Source organism: Mus musculus, chromosome 7 (assembly GCF_000001635.26).
Source record: "Mus musculus strain C57BL/6J chromosome 7, GRCm38.p6 C57BL/6J".
Taxonomy (NCBI): domain Eukaryota; kingdom Metazoa; phylum Chordata; class Mammalia; order Rodentia; family Muridae; genus Mus; species Mus musculus.
Genome location: NC_000073.6, coordinates 99,447,946 through 99,474,333, shown reverse-complemented (window position 1 = coordinate 99,474,333; position 26,388 = coordinate 99,447,946). Strand labels below are relative to the sequence as shown.

The following is a 26,388-nucleotide window of genomic DNA, read 5'->3' as shown; positions in this document are numbered from 1 at the left end:
CTCTCATGGCCAGACCTGAGTAATTTATCTGTTCATACACTCCTGCAGTGGTCTAAGGAGTGGCTTGCTTCGGCACAGGAGTCCTGGCAAGCTGCAAAAGCAGGAGTGGAGGCTAGGGATCCTTCTCTAGCTAAGCAGGCATGAGCTGGAACACACCCAACTCCCCACCCCCGACAGGGTTTCTCTGTATAGCCCTGGCTGTCCTGGAGCTCTGTAGACCAGGCTGACCTCAAACTCAGAAATCCGCCTGCCTCTGCCTCCCTAGTGCTGGGATTAAAGGTGTGCGCCACCATTGCCCGGCCACACCCAACTTTTGAAAAAGGTTTTATTTCTGTAAGAAGAGGGGAAATAAGTTAAAGGACTGTTCACATGGAGGTTCCAGGAGGGAGCCAAGTGCCATGCCCAAATGTTCTCCTGGCTAAGACTGCCCCTTCTGAGTCATCGGCTCAGGCTCTGCACGATGGTGACACAGCCATGAGAGCTGGTGCAGCGCTGCAGGGATGGCTGGGCCTCCACCTGCCCAGTGCCAGGGTCAAAGGTGAAGACACTGCTGGTGCTCTCCCCGTGTTCGTCCCGCCCACCAAGGATGTGGACCTTCCCATCACACACCGTCACGCCACAGCTCTCCTGAGTGGGGACAGACAGACAAACAGTTAACTGGGATGCAGCCAGGGACTGCTATGTGGTCGAGCCTTGCCCTACAGCCTGACCAGGCAGTCCAGATGACATCGAGACAAGTCACATGCTTTATGTCTTAGGTCTCATAGCACAGTTCAAAGAATAACCATCCTCTACATTGAATATGGCATAGCCTTCATTTGATCTTAGCCAGAAAGCTAAAGATATGCTTAGAAGATTGTGCTCAGGCCTGGAAGATTGTACACACGGGAACAGTGACACCATCCTACAGTCGTATTCAGAGAAGTTGGAAGCCTCAGCCTTGAGTCATCCAGGACCCAAATGGACAGGAACCACCAATTATACCTGATACATAGTTTCTTTGGAGTTTTGGGGTGACAGGTGGGTGCAGGGGGAGCAAGGGGCTGTGGGAGTCAGAACTTGCGCCTCTGGTCACTGATGCCACTGGAATAGGGAACTTAGCAGGTAGGTCTCTTGTCCATTCTTTGCTAGTTGATACCTTTGGGACAGACCAACTCCCTTACTCAGTCCCAGAACTTGAATTCTATGTCCTACCTTACATTTTGGCCCTAGACCAACCTCTCTAAGGCCTTTCTCATCTGAAATGAGAGGTGATTTGTCACTGGGAGGACAAGCAAGGGGACCAAGTGAAACCATTTACAGTGGGATCATGCAAGACCTCTAGCCTGGGGCTCCAGAGCCTTGGGAGTGGGTCTCTACCCCGAATGGGCCAGTGCAGGAGCTTGCCAGGGAGCCCCACTTACCACAGGGCTGGGCAGGTCAGCTGCCTCTCTCCAGACATCTGAGCCAGGGTCATAGGTGAAAATTTTGCTCATGAGGCCTCCCACCACATAAATGGTGTCTTCCAGGGAGACAGCCTCAAGACACCGCTGCAAGAAGGGTGCTGGGGACCGCAGGCTCCACTGGTCCTCCTTGGGGTCAAAGCACTGCACCTGTAGGAGGAAGACAGTGGTAAAAGAGCCTCACCCTGAACTGCTCTGCTACTTGGCAGCTTTTAATAGATCATCATCATCATCTTTTGAATAGAGGAAAAGCATTTTAACCAGTTCTACCTCTCCTAATTTTTGTTTGTTTGTTTGTTTGTTTGTTCGTTTGTTTTCGAGACAGGGTTTCTCTGTATAGCCCTGACTGTCCTGAAACTTACTCTGTAGACCAGGCTGGCCCCAAACTCAGGAATTCGCCTGCCTCTGCCTCCCAAGTGCTGGGATTAAAGGCGTGCGCCACCACTGCCCAACTCCTAATTTTTAAAAACATTGTTTTTATGTGTTTCTGTGTATCAATGGGTTCTTGCAGAAGCCAGACAAACCTGGAGCTAGAGTGAGAGGCAGTTGTGAGCCACTTAACACAGGAGTGCTGGGAACCAAACTCTGGTCCTTTGCAAGAGCAGCCAGTGCTCTTGAATACTGGGCCAGACCTCCAGCCCCGATCTTTTCATTTTTAAAATCTATGAAAGCCACATGGGCCATCGGAAGAGTTCAGGTGTTCTGCTGACTGAGTAACCTTTGAGGAGTGCCCCCTCCCTCTCCGGGATTTTCGAGACAGGGTTTCTCTGTGTAGTGGCTGCTCTGAAACTTGCTCTGTAGACAAGATTGGCCTAGAACTCCCAGAGATTGACCTACCTCTGCCTCCCCAGTGCTAGGATTAAAGGCGTGTGCTTGGCTGAGGTCAAGATTCCCTGAGTGCTGACGGGATTTAGGAAATAGACTGGCTCACACCAGTGCCCAGATCTAGCCTGCACATAGTAGGCTATACTGTTTCCTGTAGTCTCTACAGTCCCCTAACCATAAAGCCTGAGCCCACCTTGTCAGTGTTGACACCGTCCTGTCCTGCGCCCCCAATCACGTATAGCTGGCCAGCGCAGGGCGCCACGGCTGCAGAGCTCACGGCCTCCGGCAGGGGCGCTATGGCTGCCCAGGTGTTGGAGAACGGGTCATAGCGCTCCACGCTGCGCAGGCGTCTCAGGCCATCGAAGCCACCTACTGCAAAGAGCTGAGGGCAAGAACAGAGGCCAGGGCCCCTGGATTCAGAGCTACAGGCGACTCCAGAGCCCCACTGCTTCACTCTCTGAGCCCATCAGGGACGTCGCAGCACAGCTATTGCCTGGCCAACTTCCTCTCTTCCTAGTTCAGGAACCCTTCCCTATTCAATGCAGGTGACAGGGGCTGGTGTCTGCTGCAAATGATGCTTAGTAATAACCCAAGTGGTTACTAAGGGTTTACAACCCACCTACCACTTCCTGTCTTTGACTGCTGAACGATGTTTACAAATATAACTGGCAATATTTTGTTTATATGTGGGAGAGTCAAGACTCAATCCCTGGTCTGTTTGGTACCAAAGCCTAAACCTTTCACCACTGTATTCCTCAGTGTTGGCTATTTATCTGGTAGGGGTGGTGATGTTGAGACAGTCTTGCTATGTAGCCCTGGCTGGCCTCAAACTCATGACCCTCTTGCCTCAGCTTCCCAAGTACCCAGCTGCAATGATGACTGTTAACACTATTATGGGATCTTCAGCAAGTCCTTATCTTTTGGGGGCCTCAGATCCCTCCCCCTTTGCCCCTCTGACCATCTCTGCCTTGGATCCATAGCATGTGCCTACCTGTCCCTGCAGGGCCACCATCTTGTGCCTCCACCTGCCCTTGTGCATTGAGGCAACCTTGATCCAGGTGTTCAGATGGGAGCTAAACATCCAGACGTCACGGCTGTTGATGTGACCTCCTATGGAAAAAGAGGCAGCTGTCCTTTTATAGCCCTCTTACTAACCCCCAATGCCCCCAAAGAGCCATAAACACTCCTAAATCCAAAGGAGGGCTTAAGACGGTATGGACAGGCCTAAGAGATCCAGAGAGGGGACGGTAATGCTCACCGGATGCCTGTGGTGTGACACATCTTGTGCTCAGGGAAGCAAAGCAGGAGTGTCCCCAAGTGTCACTGAGAATGTGTGTTGGGCCAAGGGAAAGCAGAGTGTCTGCACAGTGGTGGAGTGGACGGGGCACAGTCATCTCTCTTTACTAAAGCTTTGCCTTCATTTCCATCCTCATTCTCTGAGGTATTAGGATTATTACAGGGTCTCCATATAGGAAATGAGGATGGAGTTTAGGGACCAGGAATGGCCGACTGAATACCAGGTAGCCTCTTGTCAGAGCAAAGACTAACACCAAGGCTTAAAGCCTTCGGCCCAAACCCCAGCATCAGCACTCCCATTTTGACTAGGCTTTGCTGGACCACACAGTTTTAGTCACTAACCAGCCCCCATCTCCTCACTGGAGGAAAATATAAGGGGGTGGGTGGGAAACTAGAGGCTCCTATTTTACTTGTACCCTCACCAGAAACGTAAATGTCATTTCGAAGTGCACAGGAGGCAAATTCAGAGCGTGTATAACCAGGCAGGCTAGGCAGTGGGGTCCAGCGCTGACTTTCTGGGTGGTAAGCATCCGCAAAAGGCAGCTTCAGGAGCCCCTTTCGGTCACACCCGCCAATGACCACGATCACTTCAGCTAAGTCCATGAACCTGGGGTGGGGATAAATTCAAGACCTCTAGATCCACACCTACACTGCTGTTCTTCTCACGCTGTGCGCCCCCGCCCCCCAAACGGTGCTGGGGATTACTGAACCAGAGCGCTGTGTGCTCTTCTCTAAACTATATCCTCAGCACATGGGTTTGTTTTTTCTACAGCCTCTGTTCTCGAACTCCCTATCCTGTTTCTGCTTACTCGGCACTGGCACTGGATTTACAGGCTTCCAACTCAGGTCCTTTCTGTTTTGATCACACCAGACAATGCCGCTGGCTTTCTGCCTACCCTGGCAGCTGCCCCTGGAAGCCACCACTTCCATCCTGACCTCTGGTTACAGACAGGAAGAAGTCACTAACTCTTACCCCAGTCTGCTGGCCTCTAAGTTACAGGGGGAAAAAGCCTTTCTTCCCCTTTTGTTGTTTAGTCCTTCAGATGGTTGTTAGGACTATTGCGCCTTCTACAGAGGAGAAAACTGAGGCTTATGGATTACGGGCTCTCAGAGTCACGCTTAGTTTTGAATATGACTCTTCTGTCACCAACAGCTAATGTACTGTACCCTTCCTTCCCCTAGCCACCTCCTAATAGGGAATTGCAATGAGCAAGCTAACTCAGGCTTTCCGCAAAGCTCTCCACCACCCTTTGGCCTCATCAGGTTATCCAAACTCTCTGGCTAGTGCTTTCCTAACCCACTGTGTCATACTCTTACTCAGCATTAGAGACAGCATGAATCCCTGCCTTCAGTCCCTTGGGTATGAAGGGCCGTTGAAGACTATAGTCTCTGGGTCTGGCATATCACGGGTGGAGTGGGTGTTTTGCATGCTTTTGTATGTTTAGTTGTCTTACTAGCCTGTGGGTCCCCAGAGAGCAGATCCCTACGGGACCTGTTTGTGAGAATGACAGATGGGGCATGGAATAGAATGCATTCCTCCTTCACAGACGCCAGGTACCAAGCTTATGAAGCGGCGACATTTCAAGATGGGCAGTGTAGGAACAGAGCTGGGGAAGACACTAGGTCTCGCTGGAGCTCAAGGTAAGCAAGCCGGAGGCCATCATACCTCCGCGGCCTGGCCCGCAGCGCGCCCGCTTCCCGGCCCAGGATGAAGCAGGCGCGGGCTTCGAGCAGCAGAGGGCGGCAGTCGCCGCACGCCTGCAGCAGCTCGTCCGCCTCCACCTTCTCCAGGAAGTAGGCGGGCGCCAGCAGCGGCAGGCGCACGTGCTCCAGGAGGCGACGCAGCTGCCCGCGGCGAGCCGGCGCGTCGTGGCGCACCCAGCGCATGGCCGCCTCGAACACGGCCTCCTCGCGCGCCACGCGCAGCGCGGGATCGGCCAGCAGCGCCGCCACCTCGTCGGGCGCGAGCTCCAGGAAGTCGGCGTGGCGCGTCACCTCCACGAAGGCCTGGCGCAGCACGCGGCCGCAGCGCTCGGCCAGGGAGGCGAGCGAGAAGGCGGCGGCGACGCGTCGCAGCGCCAGACTGTTGGCGGCGCGCAGGCGGCCCTCGAGGAAGCGCGCGCAGGCCTCCCGCAGCCCGGCCACGCCCAGCCGCTCGGCCAGCGCCAGCACGGCGGCCGCCTCGTCCTCGGCGCGCAGCCGCACGCCCGCGCCGTACACGTAGTCGAGCACCACGGCCAGGGCCGCCGCCGTCCCCGGCGTCTCGGGTCCTACCGGGACCACCGCCGCCGCGCGCTCTGGACGACCGGCCGCGAACAGGCCGCGGAAGTGGGCGCTGGCCGCGCTCAGCGCCGCGCGGTGGCACGGGAAGTCGCGGCCTCCGGCGCGCAGCACCACGTCGGTGAGGGTGCCGCTCCGGCGGTACGCGTTGAGCGTCTGCAGGATGCGCTGCGCGTGGCAGGACGCGGCGCACGGGGCCTCTGTGCCCGGCTCCTCCTCGCGCTCCGGGGTCTCCCTCATCCTGCAGGGAGAGGACACGGACCGCGTCGGAGATGGGCCTGCTGGTGGACTTCCCGAACATTTAGGCTTCCCTTCACTAGTTCATTCACCACTCACTTCCCGTGCACTCACACCATGCACCTACTGACCCCATCACCCCATCTTGACTCCTGATGGCTGTGAGCCAGCCATGCCTTCTGTGTCCACTCTTCCTCTCCAGTGGGAGCCATATTGCCCTTTCCTGTTCAGATTTGGTAAGCTTTTCCTGCCAGGCTCTGCAGGAAACAGATGGCAGACTCAAATAAGATAATTTGAGGAGCGTTTAAAAAAAGGGGGTGGTGGTGGAACGATTCATAGGAGTCTAGACTATGCAGTGTTTAAGGGATTTCAACTAGGATTGAGTGGTGTTCCATGGCTACCACTGACAGGAAGACCACTCCCAAGTTCTAAAGAGGGACCTTCAGGGAGTTTGCAGAAACTTGGACAAAATGTCTGTATAGGGATGGTCTCTTTGCACGAGCTGTAGTCTCTGGTAAAAGGGTTAAGGCTACCCTACTAGACATGTGTGTGTGTGTGCGTGTGCGTGCATGTGCGCGTGTGTGTGTGCGTGCATGTGCGCGTGTGTGTGTGCGTGCATGTGCGCGTGTGTGTGTTCGTGTCTTCTTTAGATCTCTTGTAGGTACTTTCCCTTGACCAAACTCTCCTCTATAGTAGTGTACTAGGAACTCAGTACTTAGCTCAAGGTCAAGTTCATGTATTATTTAAACTGGTGTTTATTAGAATGTGTGCGCGCGCGCATGTGCTGAACAGTCATAATTCCTGCCTTTCTGGATCTCAGAGCGAGGGCAGAGGTCCTTTGAGAGATCTCAGGAGAATTGGGGGAGCTCAGAAAGGATAATAAACACAGTTGGGGCAGAGATAGGAAAGAGATTCCTGAGATGGGCAGAATTAGCTGTGTAAAAGCAAGAGTGAGAGATGTTTCTAGTCTCCAGTGGGAAGATCCAGGTTCTAGGGACCACATGGAGCTATCATCCTCCTTTAGTCTGGTGTGATCTCACCTAGGCAAGCCACTGGCACCGTTTATGAAACAGAATAGTTAGAGTTCCTAGCCACAGAACTGTAACTATTGGATGAAGTATATAAAATTGCTGCATTTGTAGTATGCCCCAGTCATCGGCTTACCTTTTTACAGCATGGGGTGTGGGTAAGTTGACCCTTAGAGGAGTTGTGAGGAAGCAGCCATATGGAGGGAGCCTGCCCTTGAGAGGATTGCTGTGAGGGTCAGTGAAGGGGTGTGTATGAAAACGCACCACAGATTGCAGGCCGTTCACCCTGGTTAGGACTTGGTCCTTAAGAACACACAGTCAGTACTTGGCCTGGTCTGTAAATGGACCGAGGTCTCCTTTCTGTGGGAACTTACTCCATGGCTCATCTCTGCTTCTTATCTGCCTCTCCCTACCTACATTGTCCCATCTGCAGATCAGCCTGCCTCTCCTAGCCTATGCAGGACCATGTAGGTGGATCCCTTGCCTCAGAGTCATAAGAAATAAGTTCCTGGTGGACAAGGACTGTAGCCCAGATAGAGGCTGCCAGCCCAAGTCCACCATGTACCTGGAAGCCCTTGCCAGGGGGGAGGTGAGTCCTCAAGGAACGACCAGGCGTACACAGAGGGAAATGAGACAGGTTGTCAGAGTGCAGCAGGGCTGTCCTTAGCTAGCCTAGGACACAGCTACTCTCTAGGCTGAGACCCAGGAAGGCAGGTCTCAGCAAAAGGAGTCTGCCTGCTAGTGTGGTGGACTGTGCCAATACTTACGCATTCTACTGCCACCTCTGTCCTAGGCTGAGGGAACTGTAGGGACACGATAGTGGGAGACTCAGTTTCCACCATGGAGTCTATCGTCTGGGAGTCCAAGGATGCATGAGAAGTTAGGGATTCTGTCAGCATTCTTCCATCTCAGAGTCTCAGCCTGTGAAACTGGCTCAGTGAGCCACTATCCTGCTCTTACCCCGGATACACACACACACACACACACACACACACACACACACACACACCTCCACCCCCACATACACTCTTACACACCACACAGGCTCACACTTTGGGTGGACGCCCCTCAGAACAAGACACCACTTTAGCCAACTGCTAACCCAGGTACTTGGCTCTTACCTGGCCACGCCCTCTTCCTGGGACTGCTTCTCTGGCAGAGCTGCTCCTGTCTGTGCCTGCCGCTTGCCAGCTCTGCCTGCTTGCCTTGCAGCCTGAGCTGATTTTATTCTCGCTTTGCCTAGACTCCCACTTGGGCTCAGCTGCGGGAGGACAAAGGGTCTGTCTGGGCGCCAGGGGGGGAGGGGAGGAGAGGGAGCCGGTAGGAATGGGCACTGGGCTTTTGTTCCACTCTTGGGCCAGTTTTGGAAGGGAGGAGTGTAGATAAGCGTGGAATTGGTTGTGTGTTATGGTGGGCTGCGGTGTTTTGAAGGTTGGGGTGTCTGCTTCAGGTAGATGGGTGGTTATCAGTGTGTAGGTGTTTCTAGAACTTGTATGTGTGTGAGTGCATACACACAGTGACTGTAGTACTGGGGTGCTTGGGCTCTGGGGACATGTGACTACATAGCTTTGGATGTAACCAAGAATGTGGCTGCCTTTGTTGTGGATCCTGGTTTCCCTTCTGCCTCTTTGTCACCAACTCACACAGGTTCCTCCCTCACAGCGTTCCTGTCACTGTATTTGTGACTGGTCATTTGCATGTCGGGTTTGTGTGTGTAAGGAATGAGTATAAGGTGTCTGTGTGGACAGATGCTCATGCAGGTGTGACCAGGATCTTCTGGGTTGTGTGTATTGTGTGGTGTCCAAGTGGAAAGGACACAGTGGGAGCACGTGTTGGCACTGAGCACATTGAAGTGGATGGAGAGAGAATGGGATGGCTCTGAGTCCACCTGACCTCCCGGAGCCAGACAGTGTGGGTTTAGAGGGTGGTGTGGGACCTCTTGCTGCCTCTGTGAAGGACTGCAGGGCTTGTCACAGGAGCACAGCAATCCAGGGAGGAGGTGGCCTCCAATAGCGTCTGTCCTGTTGTGTCAGGACACTGTCACAGTTGTCATACTGTCACTGTCACAGTGTTGTCACTGGACAACACTGACTACATCGATGCCTGCCCCTCGGCCTGACGTCGCTCATCAGCAGGAGGGTAATGGTGACTCTGCCCTTTGTGTGGAGTTACCTCTGTGTGTTAGAGCCCGATACTGCCTGGCTCAGGTAGGCTTAGAGATCGTGGAAGATGGGAGATATTATGGTTTGGTATGAGTATAGAGTGTCCCCTGGAAGGCTTTATGGCGCCAGAGAGATGGCTCAGAGATAAAGGCACCTGCTTCTATGCCTGAGGATATCTGAAATCCACAAGGTGGAAGGAGAGAACCCATTCACATACATACTTGTAGCACACAGGTACCCATGCACATTCACACATCCGCACATAACAAATAAAAATGAGAAAAATTTAGATCAGGTGTAGTGTGGTACATGCTATTTATTTCAATACTCAGGATCTCTGCAAGTTCTGGGACAGCCTGGTCTACTTAGTGAATTCTGGGATAGCTCAGGGCTATATAGTGAGTCCCTGTCTCCAAAAAAAATTATTTTTAAAGCTCTACAAGTTGGTACCTTGGTCCCTAGGCTGGTGGTACTATGGAGAAGTCTTTGAGCACCTTTCTAATGGGCTCATCCATTAATGGACTAATAATTTGATGGTATTACTGTGAAGTGGCAGAGAGTTCAAGTTGGGGTATAGTTGGTTGGCCCTGTATTTTCTTGCTTTCTGGCTCCTGCCCACCATGGAGTATGTCATTTGTTCTGACACATGCTCCCTGACACCATGATACTCTTCCTAGTAGCAATAGTTAAGTTACCAAGTATTGAAAAATAAATCCTACTTCTTACTATGTTGTTTTACTCTGGTTTTTTGTTCTGGTGGTAAAAATCTAGCGCAGAGCGTGCATTCTCAAGTCCAGCTGAGGTTGTCAGTGGACGCAGCTTGTGCTGACTTTTTTTTTTTAAGACTTATTTATTTATTATATGTAAGTACACTGTAGCTGTCTTCAGACACTCCAGAAGAGGGCATCAGACTTCATTACGGATGGTTGTGAGCCACCATGTGGTTGCTGGGATTTGAACTCAGGCCCTTCAGAAGAACAGTCAGCACTCTTAACCACTGAGCCATCTCGCCAGCCCAGTGTGTTGACTAATTTTATGTCAACTTGACACAAGCAAAAGTCACTGGGGAAGAGAGACACTTAACCGAGAAAACATCTCCACCTAAGTGGCCTGTGGACAAGCCTGAGGCTCATTTTCTAAGTCGGTGATTGATGTGGGACGTCCCATCCCTCGGGTTGGGGGAAGGGTAGGCGGTCCTGGGTTGTATAAGAAATCAAACTGAGCAAGCCATGAGGAACCAGCCAGTAAGCCTTGTTCCTCCATGGTCTCTGCTTCAGTTCCTGCCTTCTGGTTCCTGCTTTGACTTCCTGCCCTGACTTACCTCAGTGACCTGAGAGATGTAAAATGGAATAAACCCATTCCTCCCCAAGTTGTGATGTTTTAGCATAAGAATAGAAAAGTAACCAAGACCTCCGCTCCAGGAAGTGGTAAGCTGCCTGAATGAACTTCTCAGTATAGCGGAGACAGGGCATCATGGGGGCAGGGAGATGGCTTGGCAGGGAAAGGCACAAGCTGCCAAATCTGATAACTTAAGGTCAGTCTCTGGGACCCCGTCATAGGTCCAGTTATTAACCTGACACAAACCCATAGTCACCTGGGAAGGAGCCTCAACTGAAGGATTGCCTTGTAACTGGTTTGTGGCCATGTCTGGGTTTTTGTGTTTTTTGTTTCCTTTTTTTAATTGCTAATTGATGTAAGAGGATTCAACTGTGATGGGAGGTGCCATACTAGCCAGGTGGTCCTGGGCTTCATAAAAGGCATGTGAGCAAGCCACAGGGAGGCGAACCAGCAAGGAGTGTTCCTCCTTGGTCTCTGCTTCAGTTCCTGCCTCAAGCTCCTGCTCTGGAAGACCTGACTCTCACAAGTTTCCCTCTGACCTTCACATCTGTACTGTGACACACACACACACACACACACACACACACACACACACACACACTGTAAAAGGAAGTGAGTGGCTTGAAGACCTTTAGACTTGGGAAGGAGCTGAGGGTTCAAAGAGGCCTGCAGGAGATAGAGGTTCATCTGGACAGAGAAGGCACTAGAGAGGAAGAAGTGAGGCACAGGAGTGTCCAGAAGGTGAAGAGGCTCTTTTGTTTCTCTGTAAGGTGGGCAGTGAGGTGTCCTCTGTAGTCAAGGGGATCTCCTGGGGGCTTTAGCAGGGCAGGGTTTTCAGTAACCCCTAAGTTAGGGAAGGGAAGCCAAGGTGCAGCGCAGGCTGAAGGCCTTGGAGGATGGAGATAGGACTGCCATTCATTGTTTGGTGACAGGGAGGTGGCCTGGTCATCCTTGGGCAGGAGAGGATTTTGGAATCAGGTTCTGATGAGGGTGGGATGCAGCTAGCGATTCTGAGTGGGACTCTAAGTTCTGTACCCTTCTTTATCCCTCACCCCCAACCTAAGATTGCAAGGTGTCTCATGTGCACCAGCATGGCCAGGAGCCTTGGGTACCCTGTCCAGATGGCCCAGGGGAGTTGACTGGACAGGGAGAGGATTTCATGAAAATGTGTCATCTTTTCCGAATGGCTTTCCATAGGCTAGACAGTTGCCGTGACATCATATGGGTAAGACTGTACACATTTCCCAGCCTCACAGATCAGGTTTGATTCTACCTGTGTCCTGGGACAGGCAGAGATTATCTCTGCCACAGAAGGAGATCTCGCTAGATGTGCAGTGGTGAGGAAAATGGTGGATAAATCCCCCCAGACACCCAAGGGACTGTGTAGAGAGGCATTGACCTAGTGCAAGCTGGGGCAGGGCTTCAGCTTTCTTCCCTTCAGGATGCACTCAAGACATGCAGATTTGGGCAGAGCCCCAAGACTTAAAGGCTTTCCCTATTTTCCATGGCTGACCCTTACTAAGGGCAGAGGGCAGAGCTGGGAACACTGAGAGGTAGGAGGGGACATGGACACCTGTGTTCCCTGGGCTGTGTTAGACTTCCAGCCCAGGTGCCCTCTCTCATGCTAAGTAAGGGTATGAGCCTGTCTCAGTCAGACCCACAGCCAAACCTCTGCAAGGTGAGGATGCATCCTGGCACTCAGGACTTGTCCTCCATGTCACCACAAAGGACCCCCTGACCCAGGCTCTGCAGACACTTCACTCTGCTGCACCATTCCTAGATGGTTACAAAGGGTGCATGCAGGCCCTGCTGTCCCCCTCCCTCTCAAGAGAATTGAAGGTTGTTTTTTGTTTCGTTTTGTTGTTTTGCTTTTTATTAAGAGCCAGTTTTGATGGAGCACACCTTTAATCTCAGCACTAGGGAGACAGAGAAAGGTAGATCTCTGTTCAAGGCTAGTCTGGTCTACATAATGAATTCCAGGACAGCCTGGGCTACATAGAGAGACCCTGACTCAAAAAAATAAATGACTTTATGTAGATGAGTGTTCCACCTATACCACGTGTGTACAATAAGGGCCAGTCACAGATAGCTGTGAGTGTTCTGGCGCTAGGTATTGGTTCTTAACTGCTGAGCCATCTCCCCAGCCCACTGGAGTTTATTTTTTTAGAAAGACATTTTGGGGGCTGGAGGGATGGCTCAGTGGTTAAGAGCTCTGGCTGCTATTCTAGAGGACCCAAGTTTAGTTCCCAGCACCTCTATCAAGTGGCTCACCACTGCTTGCAACTCCAGCTCCGGGAGAGCCAACATACTATTCTAGACTCTGAGGGTGCCCCCATGCAAGTGGCATGAATGCATGCACACAAATGCAAACTTTTTAAAATTAAAAAAGGTAAGTTCTTAAAAAGCATGTGCCACCCTCCCCCCAAAGACAGTTTTTAAGCATAAGAGTTAAGGGTGTGGATGTAGGCTTCTCAAAGAGTAGCCCTGGCTTTGCCTATGTGACTTTGGATGGTCACTTTAGCATCCTGCTCCACATAACTGAAGGGTGTTCACTGGGTGTACAATTCAGGGGCTGCTGAAGTCCTGGCATCATGGCTGATCAAGGGAGGGACTCAGATATCCAGTAGTCTTCACTTTCATCTGCAAAATGGCTCTTCATCAAAACCCGGGGCCAACACCTAATCCCAACCCCAGCATGCTGGGTCCCCAAACTGCCACTGACAATTCAGAGACAACACACATCAAGATGGCAGCTTTAATTGTCTTTGCCCTTGGGTTCCTTCTACTGTAGGCAACTTTGGCCAGAGGCCCATGCTTGACTGAGCCCAATGTGCTTCGCCCAGGTGGCCCATTGCCCTGTGGCCGCTGCTGTGGGAACCTGAGGTCAGATCAGTCTGTCGTTCACCTGGTCCTCAAGGCTTCTTCTGCCCCAGAGGCCTGCTGGACAGTTGGGTGTGAGGCAGGACAGCCCTGAGCCTGTGATTCCGGTCCTCTCCAGCTGCTTCTCAGGGACAGAGAGGTCAGTGGTAGAAGGGAGCTGGTTGGGAGGAACGCATCTCCACCACAGCCACTGCTTTCTTCTCCTGAGATGAACTTCCTTGTGCTTTGAGATGGGTGCAGAGCGTAGAAACACCCCCCCCCCCCCAAGAGGGAGGCCCAGCCAACGTCCTCAAGGCAGGGGTGAGAACATTAGTCATCTCACAGCACAGACAGATAAATAGAGAGGTGTGGGCATAGGGAGACATCCACGTCCTCCACTTGCTTGTGGCACACGGCACAGCCCAGTGACTCACCAACCCTTCCAGGCTGGGAGGCCAAGGATGACTATGAGAGTGGACCAGGAGATCAGGCCTTCGCTTCCTGGATGAAAAGCCCCAGGCCTGCAGGGGCATCTAGAGGCTGGAGTCCTGGTCCAGCTGAGCCTCAGCGGAGAGGGCCCCTTTGGTCACCCCCCCACTCATGCAAGAGAGACTGGAACAGACAAAGGAGCTTGGAGCACATAAGTAGGCTGAGGAGCCAGCTCCCGGGCCCTCTAGGTGCAGCTTCTTTTCATCAGACCTTCCTCTCTTCTAGGTTCTACCTTGGGTACAAGTTGGGCAGACAGATCTTCAGCTAATGCCCACTCTGCTCTGTGACGGTCTTGGCACGGCTGCCAGCATTTCGAGGGCCCACGGGGGTGGCTGTGCTGTTGGCATTAGCATAGGTGTCGTAACTGCTGTCTGAACATACGGAGAGCTCATCGGAGACTTCCACACCATCACTGATCTCTGTTTGACCAGAGGAGACAGAATGTGAGCGAGGAAGATTGGCTCTGAGGACAGGGGGACAGGCAGAGGGAAAGGAAGGCACTCGGAGACAGATGTAATCACTGGTTCCAGTCAGCATGGAGCCTGTGGGCACTGAGCCTGGCGTTCAGGGGCCTCCTCAGTCCCTCCTAGGCCCTTAGTCCTCTGCCCCCTGGAACTCCTGTTGCAGAAACCTAATGCACCCTCGGGGGCTTGTTACCCAGTGTTTACTTTGCTCCGGGCATTTGCACACGTTGCCTTCTCTCTGTCCAGTGTCTTCTCTCCCCAGCAACAGCTCTTTTCCTAAAATCTAGCTCAAGCTTCCCATCCCTGGTATGGGATGCCTACTAGACATCTCCTTGATTCCCCAAGCTGGGCTGGGACTTCATATTTCAAGCCAGCCCAGTTCATCCAGCCCTCTCACGATCTACAATCGCCCGTGTCCTGGTGTTGGGAGGTGACTGGGCAGAGCCGAGGTTCTGGAAGGTGGCTCTGTGGAATGCTGCTTGGTTCTTTACGCCCAGACAAGCAGCACCTTGGGGCACACCCGTGTCCACAGAAGCACTCCTCCTAGTGTCTGATCAAGCCGTTACCCAGGCACCTCCAGTCTCCTTCACACCCAGCCACATCACCACCTCAAACCTTTCTTGCTGCCCCAGGGAGCCCTGAGCACACTTTCTGACTCAGTTCTTCTCTGAGGAGCCTCAGTGACACCCAGTTCCGCACAGGTCTTTACAGCTGCCTTCATAGACCAGGAATGCCAGCAGGGACGGAAAAGAACGCTGTTGTCACTTGTGGAAGTCATGTGTGAACCAAGGAAAGGCCTTGGGCCTTCACACAAACACCCACCCCCACACTCCAGCTTGTCACATTTGTTCACCAACCCACGGCTCATACTAAGCCTCAAGATCTGGGGTTGTGTGATGAGGACACACATGTGTTTCTGTCTCTTGGTACGTGCGTGGGTGTGGACCTGGAAAGAGGGATATGCCATCCACCTGTCCTGATGTATTACATGTGTGCCACCTAATCCAGGGCCCGCACAGGCTGTCACCTGAGAAGATGAGTTTTTCTTTCATGATGCTGACGTCCCGGCTGGTCCGGCGTACAGCGGCGCTCAGCATGATCTGCTCTGGGTTGTAACTCCGTATACCACCCAGGCGCCACCTGCAGAGACGGCCCAGTGAGCATCAGGTCCTCCCCCAGCCTCCCAGGAGCAGAGACCCTGCCCAGAGCCTCTCCTCATGTGGCCTGAGAGACCCATGATCCAAATGGGGAAGCTGAGGCCCAGAGAGGGGTAGTGTACTGATTTCCAGCCAGGGCCCTCCTGCCTCTCTCCCACCTCCTTTATCAGCCACCCTGACCCGGAAAGGCAGTTTTATATGTTATACCCTGGCTCTCGTTGGATGCGACAGTCTTGGGAGGAAGGAGCTTAGCAGATAGGACACTGATGACCTCCTATAAACCAACTAACACAACAGGCTGAGCAAAACCAGAAGGGGCCAAAGAGGACAGTGACAGTGAGGTTTTGCTTAGGACTAGCCCTCACAGGTCCCCGGACAAAGATGCTAGAGGAACATGGTCTGGAGTTATCTGCTTAGAAATAAGCACCCCTGACTCCCCAGGAGATGGACCCCTGCTGGGTGGTTGGAGGCAGCTAAGACTCCATATAAAACTCACTGTGGGGTTATAGATGGGGCCGACACAGCAGAAACGGACAGACAGGGTAGTAGGACAGACAGAGGGGAAGCAGGAGGCTGGAGGGGAAGGCACTGCGCCTCGGTGGGCCAGTGCTTGTTCCTCTGGCTCCTTGGCCGGCCCCGAGTGCCAGCCTCGATGCCGGGCACGCTGTGAGGCTAGGCAAGTGTTTGTTGAATCAATGAATGAACAGGTGAGGCCCACAGTAAGTATCTCTCTCCAGATTCATCTCCCATGGCTCCCTGTCCTCTCTCTGGCTATTCCTGACCCACAGGAGACAATGACCCTGCTGGGGCTGTGCCTGTCTGCTGGGCTCAGAACCACACAGGCAGCGCCTGTGTACTCTACAAGTGGAATGAGAATGCGCGAGTAGACTTCTTGTCAAGGGCTCAGTCCCATAGCCAGGGTCGAGGTTCTCTTAGCCTCAGACCTAGAAGCTGGTCAACAAAGCAGCCTGACCCAGCAAGTCTTAAGGTCCCTGACCACCCCTAATACTAAGGTCTCATCTTAGAAATTAATGTTAGAACCCACGGGGGGGGGGGAGTATCAGGCTAGGGTCTCTACAGCTAGGCACATCCGGGTCAGGAAAGCCACCAGGGGTTGAGGGGTGAAATCGGTCTCCCCGGGGGGGAAGGAGAAAGGAATGAGGGTGTGGATCACAGCAAAAAAGAAAAGGTTGTGGGAGAGATACAGAGAAACAGCATGAACCACTGGAAAGGAAGTCCCAAGAGTCAAAAGCCATTGGAGCAGGAGAGAAACAGAAACTTGGGCTTTGCATTGGGCAGGTGGCAAAGGGCCCCCTGAGTGCTGGACTTGGGGAGGTGAGAACCCTCTCTCCAGGGGAGACAGTCTGGTGGAGGGAAACTGGGTCAACACCTACCAAGAAAACACTGGTCTACACCTGCAGACACTGCAGTAGGGACCAGAAAGTGCAGCACACATAGCCAGACAGGAAGAAGACATCCCAGCACTCAGGAGGCTGAGGCAGGAGGATCAAAGGTTGGAGGACACCCTGGGCTACACAGTGAGACTTTGTCTCAAAGGGAAAAAAAAAAGGAAAAGAAAGAGCAGAAAGGAGGGGATGGGAAGGCAGAGAAGGGCCCGTGCTTCAGGCAGAGACGGGCAAAGGTGACCCAGCTCAGGGCTTGGTGCACATCGGCTTTCAGACAGACCTGGAAAGGGAGTGGCCAGAAGGGGAGAGAGGAGCAGGAGGGGAGCACACCAGAATTACCTGATCAAGTGATAGCTGTGAGATGCCAGAGTGCAGCAGAGAGGGGGAGGGGAGAAAGGAGGGACGTGCGCCATCAGAGCAGGATGGGACAGAGAGAGAACGTCAGTCAAGAGCCAACCCCAGCCCCTAGGTTCCTGGTTGCCTAGGGCCCCAGGCTGGCCCAGCATCTTCCCCTTCCCAGACCACCCATTCCACCATGGCAGCCTCATGCCAGCTGTCTTAAGGGGTGCAAGGGGCTTCAGCTGGCAGAGTAGCACTTGGTCCTACTAGGAGTGAGCCCGTGCACTGGCTCACAGTGGGCAGAATGGCCACAGAGGGGGCAACAGCCACCAGATAGATACCACACAGCAGATCAGAGCAAGGTTTGGCTCTGAGTCCTGAGCTGGGAGCCCATTCTAGAGACCATCTGGCTTCTGCTGAGGGTGGAGCTGGGCCTGATGGGGTAGGCAGGCTATGGAGGGGTTGGGGTCTACTCACTTCTGGAGCACGAAGATGCCGATGATGAGGCTGAAGGAGATCAGGTCGGCAGTGACCCACATGAGGCAGTACTCGTCTGGGGGCTGTGGAGAGATGAACCAAGATTAGCTTATGAGTGTATGTACAGCTCATCTATAACGAGGGGCCACAGACTGGGGGACCTCTTACAAGGATGGGCAAGGAAGGAGCTTGAGGCTTCTCACTGTTTTATTTTGCAGGAATGAACTCGGGGTGTGGTGGGCTGCGTGCACGTGTGCGTGCGTGTGTGTGTGTGTGTGTGTGTGTGTGTGTGTGTGTGTGTGTATGCAAACATGTATGCATGCATGAGTGTATGGCACCAGGCGTGGTGGCACATGCCTTTAATCCCAGCACTTGGGAGACAGAGGCAGGCAGATCTCCGAGTTTGAGGCCAGCCTAGTCTGCAGAGTGAGTTCCAGGACAGCCAGGGCTACACAGAGAAAAAACAAAACAAAACAACAACAACAACAAAAATCAAGGTAGAGGTAGTATGTTGAAATTCAAGTGTATATAAGCTACAGGAGCTCAAGGCAAGTGACAAATGATAATGCATGTGAGATACCATGGGCCAAGCAGACAGACATATGACCCTACAAATAGGTATGGGGCACCCATGTCAGACAGTAGGACATTGATCACAAGCCCCATATATGTGTCCTCAGTACCCTTGGTTAATGGGGGGCACTTTTCTGTCCATCAACTCCCAGGCCTGAACACTACAATATGTGTGCTTCTGCTGCCTGCCTAGTACTTATTTCATGTCACCTTAGAGGAGGTGTTTAAGGACCGTGGGCAGATGGAAGCTGAAAAGCAGGGTCTTTCAGGACTGGCAGGGGTCATGATAAGTTGTATGAGTCTAAAGCTCATGACCCAGGCCTCCATAGCCCCCTCTCCATGACTGAGGCCCTCCTCTGGCCTTGCCCACACCTTTCTTCCATGAAACCATCGGTAACTTAGCTCTGACTTGCCACCTCTGCCACCCTTAGCTACGGAGCCTTCTCCTATCTTTGTGGCCTCAGGGACATGGCAAGGGGCCTCTGCCTCATCCCCAGGGTTATCTCAGGGGCAGGAACAGGGGCTCAGCTGGTCTCAGGTGCTCCAAGACTGATCTCCTCACAGTCCTCTGTGTAGACCTGCCCTGCCCTCCAGCCTCGTTCTGGAACAACTTTTCCTTTAAAACTAAATCTAAGGAGTAGCACCCATGACCCAGGAAAGTGTTAGCTTCTTGAGTTATCACTAAGCCGTGTGATCTTTCATATGGGTCAGGCCCAGGGTCCCCAGAATTTCAATGCAGACCTAGAAGCTATGATAATTCCATTCTGTCTAAGCCTACACATACCTCCCACCCCCAACCCCATACACCATGGATGCTACCATCCCTGGATGTCCTGCATCCCCTCCAGGGAGAGCCCTTACAGGAAGATGGATGTCCTCGGGCCTCATAGTCTCCAACTCACCATGATCCAGAGTGGAGAAGGCACCCGAGAAAGGGTATGGGAGTTGTCGGAAGTGACGGAGGGGACCCCAGCACACCACAGCAGGGAGAAGAGCCACGGTGCATTGACAGTGTACAGGTTCACACTCAGGTTCCACGATGCATAGTCCCTGGGCAGGGGACAGAGGTCTTTAGCTGCTTTGCTGTGGGGAGCTGGAGAAGCACCCCTCTGATAGCCAGACACTTTCTCAGCCACCCCAGGAGGAAAGTGTTTGTGTCCAGGGGCACCAGCACTGCTCAGTGGTTCCCATCTCACTCCCAAACCCTGTGTGCCAAGGCTCCCTGTGTATTCTGCACTGTGCCCACATGTGCTAAGTGGAGGGTTGAACTGGGGGGATACACAGTCCCTCACTCCTCCAGGGCCACCTTGGGTGGCACAGGGCAGGCACCTGAGCTCCTGGTGGGACACCTGAGTGTAGCGGAGGTTCAGCTTCTGGATGTGACCTTTCCGTAAGTTAGCGATGGCTTCTTTGGATCCAGATGTTTGCTGGAAGCCAGGAGCCATCTTCCGTACCAAAGGCCTCTGCCTGTTAAATAGCCACATGACCTGCCGGCAGGAGACAGGGTGGTCAGGCTGGTCAGACCTCTCACCTCCAGATTCGGGGAGAGGGTCTGAGACTTCCTAGACCCTTCAAGGGTCAAAGTGGGGCCTGTCCGAAGCAGTAGAGCCCACAGTGAACAATTTGGGCAGCTTGCCTGGTCAAGACAAGATGGACAAGCCCACCCTCCCCTCCTCTGACCACAGTCAAGAGCATCTAGAGAAACTGTGTTGTCAGAGTGGTATCAGGTTCCCAAACGGTCACACCACAGTGATTTGGGCCAGGTTCCACTCAAGTAACCAGAGAATGTGGGCCACCACCCTCCTCTGAGAGATTCAAAGGATCTGTTGTCCCCACAATGGGCCAGTCAGGAAAATAAGGTGCACACAGCCCTGTTTCGCCAACAGGGAAACTGAAGTCTGGAGAAGGGAACAGGTCTTGATGCAGGGGGCTAAGCAGGGGTCACCCACTGGGCTCCACCTGGTGCTGGGGGAAGCCTGAACGCAGCACGGCCTCCAGTGTGACGTTGAGGAAGCTGCCACGGTAGGGGTGATCACGGGGCGGGTCCCGAAGGTTGAGCAGCAGCGAGGCATTGCCCTTGGCCAGCTCCAGCAGCTCTGCCAGGCTGCAGATGGACTGGTTCTGAACCTCCCTGTGGTCGGAGGGTGACAGGGAGCTGGCCGTCCAGAAGGGGTCGGTCTGGTAGAAACAGGGACATGCATGCTATCATTAGGTCTTTGGAGCTTTCAAACGCCTTCCTTCCTGGCCATGGGGCATGGAGACCCGGGGCTGCCAGTGGCTGTGGATATGTTGAGCAATTGACTGTGGCCCAGTAGGGGTCTTAGGAGTGCCTGACATTTGCCTCTATGTTCCCCGCCCTATCTCCCCCACCCTCGCTTTCCAAGTGAATCCTTTGCTTAGAGCCTGTCCAGCGTGACCGTGAGTCCACTCTGTAGTCAAAGATGACCTTGAGCTCCTGTTCCGCTTTACCCTCATCTCTATTGCTGGGATTGCCCTACCCCATCAGGGTTCTGTGGTGCTAGGGAAGGATCCAGGGCTTGGTACACGCTAGGTGAGCACTCTGCCAACGGAGCTACATCCCCAGCCCTGCATCTGCAGCTTCAGCAAGTCTACTAAAGATCAGCATCCATGAGAGGGAAAGCCAATCAACAGAGACCCCACACAAGCAGTGACAGCTATGGGGTCCAGATGCAAGGGACCAGAGGGGGGGGTCACTGGCTAGCCTGGTCAGGAGCATCTGAGCTGAAGGCCACCTGCCTCCTTCTTTAGGAGCCTTCCATGTCTCCCATGCCTAAGGCAGGCCCAGGTACAGGCAAACCTTGAGGAACCACTGGCCGGCATTGAGCCTCTGCAGGACAGTCCAGTTGAGCATGGCAGCAGGCCTGCGGGCAAGCTCCGGGAACAGGTGCTCCACATTGGTGGTCCGCCTCAGGGTAGTGTCATGCATGAGAAAGGGCACACCATCCAGGCTGCAGGAGAGGATCACTGTCACCGCCCACTCAGAGATATCATCTGTTCCCATCACCACCCTCCCTACTCCCCGCCCTCAAACGACATAGCTGTTCTGTGTCCATCTCAGCTGCAGATCCCCCCCTAGGCCAGTGAGGACCTCAAAGGGTTCAAGGGACAAGTCCTTGGCTCTCTACGAAGGTCAAGTGGGGAAGACAGCTGGGGAGGGGAGGGCTGGGGAAAGTGGGTCTGTGCACTTAGCAACGATAGAAGGGAAGTACTGCCTCGCTTGATAATGGGGAAAACGGAGGCTAAGCAGGAAGCGTTTAGCTCAAGGTCCATGGCTACTAAATGGTGGAACCTGGCCTCAAACCAAGTCCTTGAAATGTCATATTGATAGCAGTGCCTGCACAGGTCCCTTAGACAACGTCCACATACTTCCCGCATCCTCATAACCCACCAGGACTGGCCACAGCTCACAGAGTTCCTTAGTGTAGAATAATAATAAAGGGCTCCCTCGCTCCCTGTTCCTCAAGAAATTTTATCCACTCCTATGGAGAGGCGTGGGGCGTATAATCTATGTGGTCTACACCAGGAGTGGTAACCTCACATATGTGGTGTAGCTGTATATTGTACACCCCGTGGGGCAGTAATTGGTGGCCCTGCCTTCTCTCCGCCTCAGGGGTATCCTTTGAGTTACCCCTGAGGTTGGGATGGGTTTCCCCGTTGGTTGACATTCGTGTTAACACAAATGCTGCATCTAGAGATGGAAATGTTCACATCACTTCCATATGATCTGTTTGTTTGTTTGTTTGTTTGTTTGTTTGTTTGTTTGTTTGTTTGTTTTGAGATGGGGTTTCTCTGTGTAGCCTTGGCTGTCCTGGAACTCGGTTTGTAGACAAGGCTGGCCTCAAACTCACAGAGATCTGCCTGCCTCTGTCTCCAGAGTGCTGGGATGAAAGGCGTGAGACTCACAGGTGTCATTTTTTTCCCAACAGGTCTGTGTCCCCACACCTAAACCCTGACTGGACAGTAGTCTGTTCTTTCTATTCTGGAGTCTAGCACAAACCTCTAAAAGGATGCCTGGCTTGTTGTGATCATCCAAGTCTTCATCCCCCCTCCTATCACCAGGGGCAGGAGGTTTTTATGAGGAGACCCAGATGCAGAGGTGGGGGTGGGGTGAAGAATGGCCACCACCCTTCTCTGCCATACTAACCTGATGGTGATGTCAGCTTGCAGCCCATACAGCCTCTGCTCCAGCGCCTTCCGGAAGGACATCACTGTGTGTTCTGGAGCCAGCTGGAGAGGAAGGACTGGTGACGGCAGAGCTAGGGTCCAGTTGGTGACCCTTCCCCAGCCAGTGGGAGGTGCCCCCTGCTAGGTCTGCCTCTCATTCTGGCTCCTTTGTGGAGTTGCTATGGGAACCCGGGCACCCACACAGCTGCTTCAAGGTTCCATGTTTTCATTTGTTATAATATGTATACCTCATGGAGGTTTGGGGGGAAGGGACAGGCAGTGTGCTGGGTATGGACTCGTATGAATATGAATGCCTGACACAGCCATAATAACAGAGTTAGCAAATAATCACTCTGATCACATTGTCCTTGCTGTATTACAGGCACTGAACAAGACTCTAGAAGCAAATGGCCTTCCCCACAGGCCTGTGGGCCTACAGTAGCTTTGGGCAGAGACTGAGTGCTTGGTCCCTTCTGGCTTAATCTCAAAGCCCAGTCTGGGGGGAGATTCTGGAGGGGGAAGGAGAGAGGATGGGGTTGCTGTGGTGTGATGAGTTTCTTCATCTATACAGCAATAATAATAATCTCTCCATCGCTACACTGGCACATGGACTCAAATTCATGCTTGACACCTAACAATAAGTTTGCAACCCTAGGGCAGATCATCACCCAGAAGGTTGACTCCAGCCATTGAGCTACATGACCCTGCCTTGCAACCCTGGGTGAATCCTCCCTCCTAAGGACCCACCCTCTCTTCAGACCTTTGGGGATATGGGAATCACTGTTCTCTGTGGGTATCTAGCTGGGCAGTGAGTCTCCTTTGGTCCTGTGCAGAGTAAATTGCCATACCTCTTCCTACCACTAGAGGTCAGCACCAAACCAGAGATTGGATTTAGACCTGGCAACTCAAAAGGCTGGCAATCATTTGTGAAGCCTTCACAGGAACACACTCGTGGTGACTCTGGCTGGACACAGTCATTCACAGTGACATGGAGAGAGCACTGGCTATCCGTGCCTCCACACCCCCCCCCGCCCCCCAAAAAACAGCACTAAAGTGTCTGCAAAATGGCTTAGTAGGTATAGATTCTTGTTGCTAAACCTGACAACCTGAGTTTAATTCCCAGGACTGCTTGGTAGGAGGGAACCGTCACCTGCAAATTGTTGGCTGAATCTCCACACGTGTCCTGAGGCATCACAATGCCACATTTTTTTGTAAAAAAAAAAGGTGTTTTGAGGGTTTTTTGTTTGTTTGTTGTTGTTTTAAAGTTGACCTTACAGAAGTAAAGAGCAGAATAATGATCAATAGAAGGTAGGAGGGGGAGGGGAGGCCGGTCACCAGGTGGAAATGATGGGCCATGTGAATGGGTTCTAGCATTCTACTGCAATAGGGTGGCAGTGGTAAATGCTAACTCCCTGTGTCTTTTCAAACAGGCAAAGGAGAGGATTCTGGACGCTCCTAACACAATGAAACAGGGTGTGATGTGACAGGTGGATCACTGCGGTGTGAGGATAATGCATTGTACAATTGAGAACCACACCGTGACTTGCAAATATGCATCACTAATTATCCTGTGTCAGGGTAAAAACCAAACAAGCATAAAATGAACGCCACACCCAGGCACGGGGCACACACCTGTAACCTTAACACTCAGGATGGGGATTCAGGTGGTTTGTGAGTTCCAGGCTATTCTGGGCTGCACACCGAGACCCTATCTCAGAAATGGGACAACAGATATAATGAGCAAGTCACCACCGCAGGATGGAGCAGCCAAATGCACAGCTTGGGAGGCTGTCTAGAGACAGCTTCATCAACAGATAAATAGCACAAAGGAGACTGGGGGAGGGGCTGTCACAGATGAAAAGGCACTCGGGGGACATGTGTCAAGCAGATGGGCTGCATGATGTCATTTGGATCATGATTTTAAAAGTCTGCACTACAGAAAGATATTTTTGGAGACAAAGGAAAAATAACTATGATATTAGGTCATGTTAAATAATTGTTAATTTGGGGGCTGGAGAGATGGTTCTGGCTGCTCTTTCAGAAGACCTGGGTTTGATTCCCAGTGCCCACATGGCAGCTCACAACTGTCTGTAATTCCATCCAGTCTCAGGGGATCCAACACCCCTTTCTGGCTTCCACGGTGTCAGGCAAAGCAACCATACACATAAAAGTGAAAATAAATACTTTTAAACATTGTCAGTGTGGTGTTATAGTCATTATCATTATGTATGTATATACATGTGTGTGTGTGTGAGAGAGAGAGAAAGAGAGAGAGGGAGAGAGAGAGAGAGAGAGAGAGAGAGAGAGAGAGCATGTGCACACATGCTTCAGTGCACACGAAGAACATCCTCTCCTTTATCTTTATGTGGGTGGCAGGGATTAAACTCAGTGTGCCGGGCTTTTACAGCAAGTGCTTTCCCCTGCAGAGCCATCTCCCCAGCCTGTTGTTTGCTTTTAAGTCCTTATGTTTTGGGCGTGCTGGCATATGCCTGTAACCCCAGCACTCAGGAGGCAGAGGCAGGAAGGCTGGCGGTAGTTTAAACCCCAGCTTGTCTCAAGCAGATCAAACCAAAACCAGGAAGTCCTTCTATGCTGGCGATACATCTGCTACCACAGACATGACATTTATTTCCCACATGCTCCTCTCCTGCAACAGCTGTTGCCCCGGTCCACCCTCTGGGGTGCTTACCATGGGAGCCCCTCGGTGGCCGATGAGGGCAGGTTTGGGGCCCAGGTCTTTTTTCTCCATGATGCAGGGAGAGGAGATGGTGAGAGGGATCAGGTAGAAGGTGAAGACCACGGCGAAGAAGGTACAAAGAATGGTGAGCTGAGAGGCTGCAGACACGGGCAGTAGGAACGTCCCATGAGCCACTGTGCATCTCTCACCAGGCCCAACCATGCCTAGCCAGCCAGACTGGAGTCAGAACGTGGTGTTCTGTGGAGTGGCCTTTGCTCTGACAGGAAGTGAACCCCACACTTAGGCACACATGTACAGGAAGACATGGACACCCAGAGCATTCTTTTTTTTTTTTTTTCCACCCAGAGCATTCTTTGGTAGCATCTATGACTAGCCTGGAGCCAGCCCCTGATGCTGAGCACAAGGGCCCCACCTCATTCCCAGACCACCCAGGTAGAGTCCCTGGACAGTCTAAGCTGGCATTTGTATTCATGGAGGTCAGGATGGGTGGGCCCTCTCTAAGGGGTACTCACAGGACCGCTCTGCACGGGCAAACTGTCCAGCGACGATCCAGGAGAGTGCAGTGATGGCCACCAGGGCCCCTATATGCAGGAATGGTGCCGTGCCCTGGGTGTGAAGAGAGGCAGGAGGGACCAGGGACTCAAAGGCAGGTCCAGACCCTCAGGTCACCAGCATGCTGCTGACCGTCTCTACCTACAAGACAGGCAATCCTGTCTCCATCTGCCCACTGAGGATGCTGGGAAGCCTGCTGTGCAGACCCCTCCCTGTTCCTCTCTGCGCCTTGGAGAAACAGGAGTGATAAAGGGTTGCAAGGGTCCTGGGGTGGCAGTGTCCCTGTCCCTAGCCCGCCTCACTCACCTGCAGGGAAATCAGCAGCACCTCCCACTCATCCTCCCAGAGCTGGGCCACTGCAGACATGGCCACCACCGTGGAGGCCAGGATGACCACCAGCCCCATCTGGAGAGGAAAGTACCAGACAGAGGGTCAGGGCAAGAATGAGGGGACCTCTGTCTGGGAAAGGAGGAGGAGAAAGAAAGCAGACGTGCCCACAGGCTGGGCAGGGGCAGTGCAGTGCAGTGCTTTTAATCCTAGCACTTGGGAGGCAGAGGCTGGTGGATCTCTGTGAGTTCAAG

General features: G+C 52.9%; 2 protein-coding genes across 14 annotated transcripts in view; both read right to left on the bottom strand.

Moving 5' to 3' along the window:
* Window positions 1-311: 311 nt before the first annotated feature.
* Window positions 312-11,213, bottom strand: Klhl35 (kelch-like 35). Of its 2 annotated transcripts, none has more exons than NM_028145.1 (7): window positions 8,230-8,330; window positions 5,230-6,084; window positions 3,986-4,170; window positions 3,259-3,377; window positions 2,461-2,649; window positions 1,404-1,592; window positions 312-627 (listed from the first exon to the last, which is right to left on the bottom strand). In NM_028145.1, the coding sequence occupies exons 2-7, from the start codon at window positions 6,081-6,083 to the stop codon at window positions 439-441; spliced, it is 1,725 nt and encodes a 574-aa protein (NP_082421.1). In that variant the 5' UTR covers window position 6,084; window positions 8,230-8,330; the 3' UTR covers window positions 312-438. The 2 variants fall into 2 exon arrangements, with proteins under 2 accessions (NP_082421.1, XP_006508283.1); XM_006508220.4 differs by lacking the exon at window positions 312-627 and adding an exon at window positions 729-1,138 and having other exon boundaries at window positions 8,230-11,213.
* Window positions 11,214-12,458: 1,245 nt separating this feature from the next.
* Window positions 12,459-26,388, bottom strand: part of Gdpd5 (glycerophosphodiester phosphodiesterase domain containing 5) — an 80,413-nt gene continuing 66,483 nt past the window's right edge. For 7 of the 12 annotated variants that reach the window (XM_006507633.2, XM_011241738.2, XM_006507634.2 and 4 more), the window contains 12 exons: window positions 26,114-26,212; window positions 25,768-25,861; window positions 25,247-25,392; window positions 22,538-22,620; window positions 21,191-21,341; window positions 20,332-20,550; window positions 19,702-19,859; window positions 19,275-19,422; window positions 17,800-17,882; window positions 17,323-17,337; window positions 15,448-15,560; window positions 13,350-14,375 (listed from right to left, as the gene is read on the bottom strand). In XM_006507633.2, coding sequence (XP_006507696.1) covers window positions 14,221-14,375; window positions 15,448-15,560; window positions 17,323-17,337; window positions 17,800-17,882; window positions 19,275-19,422; window positions 19,702-19,859; window positions 20,332-20,550; window positions 21,191-21,341; window positions 22,538-22,620; window positions 25,247-25,392; window positions 25,768-25,861; window positions 26,114-26,212 — 1,464 coding nt within the window. In that variant the 3' untranslated portion in view covers window positions 13,350-14,220. Of the gene's footprint in view, window positions 14,376-15,447; window positions 15,561-17,322; window positions 17,338-17,799; window positions 17,883-19,274; window positions 19,423-19,701; window positions 19,860-20,331; window positions 20,551-21,129; window positions 21,342-22,537; window positions 22,621-25,246; window positions 25,393-25,767; window positions 25,862-26,113; window positions 26,213-26,388 lie in introns of those variants that run through there. The other 5 variants (NM_001362167.1, NM_001362168.1, NM_001362166.1 and 2 more) reach the window with 3 other exon arrangements.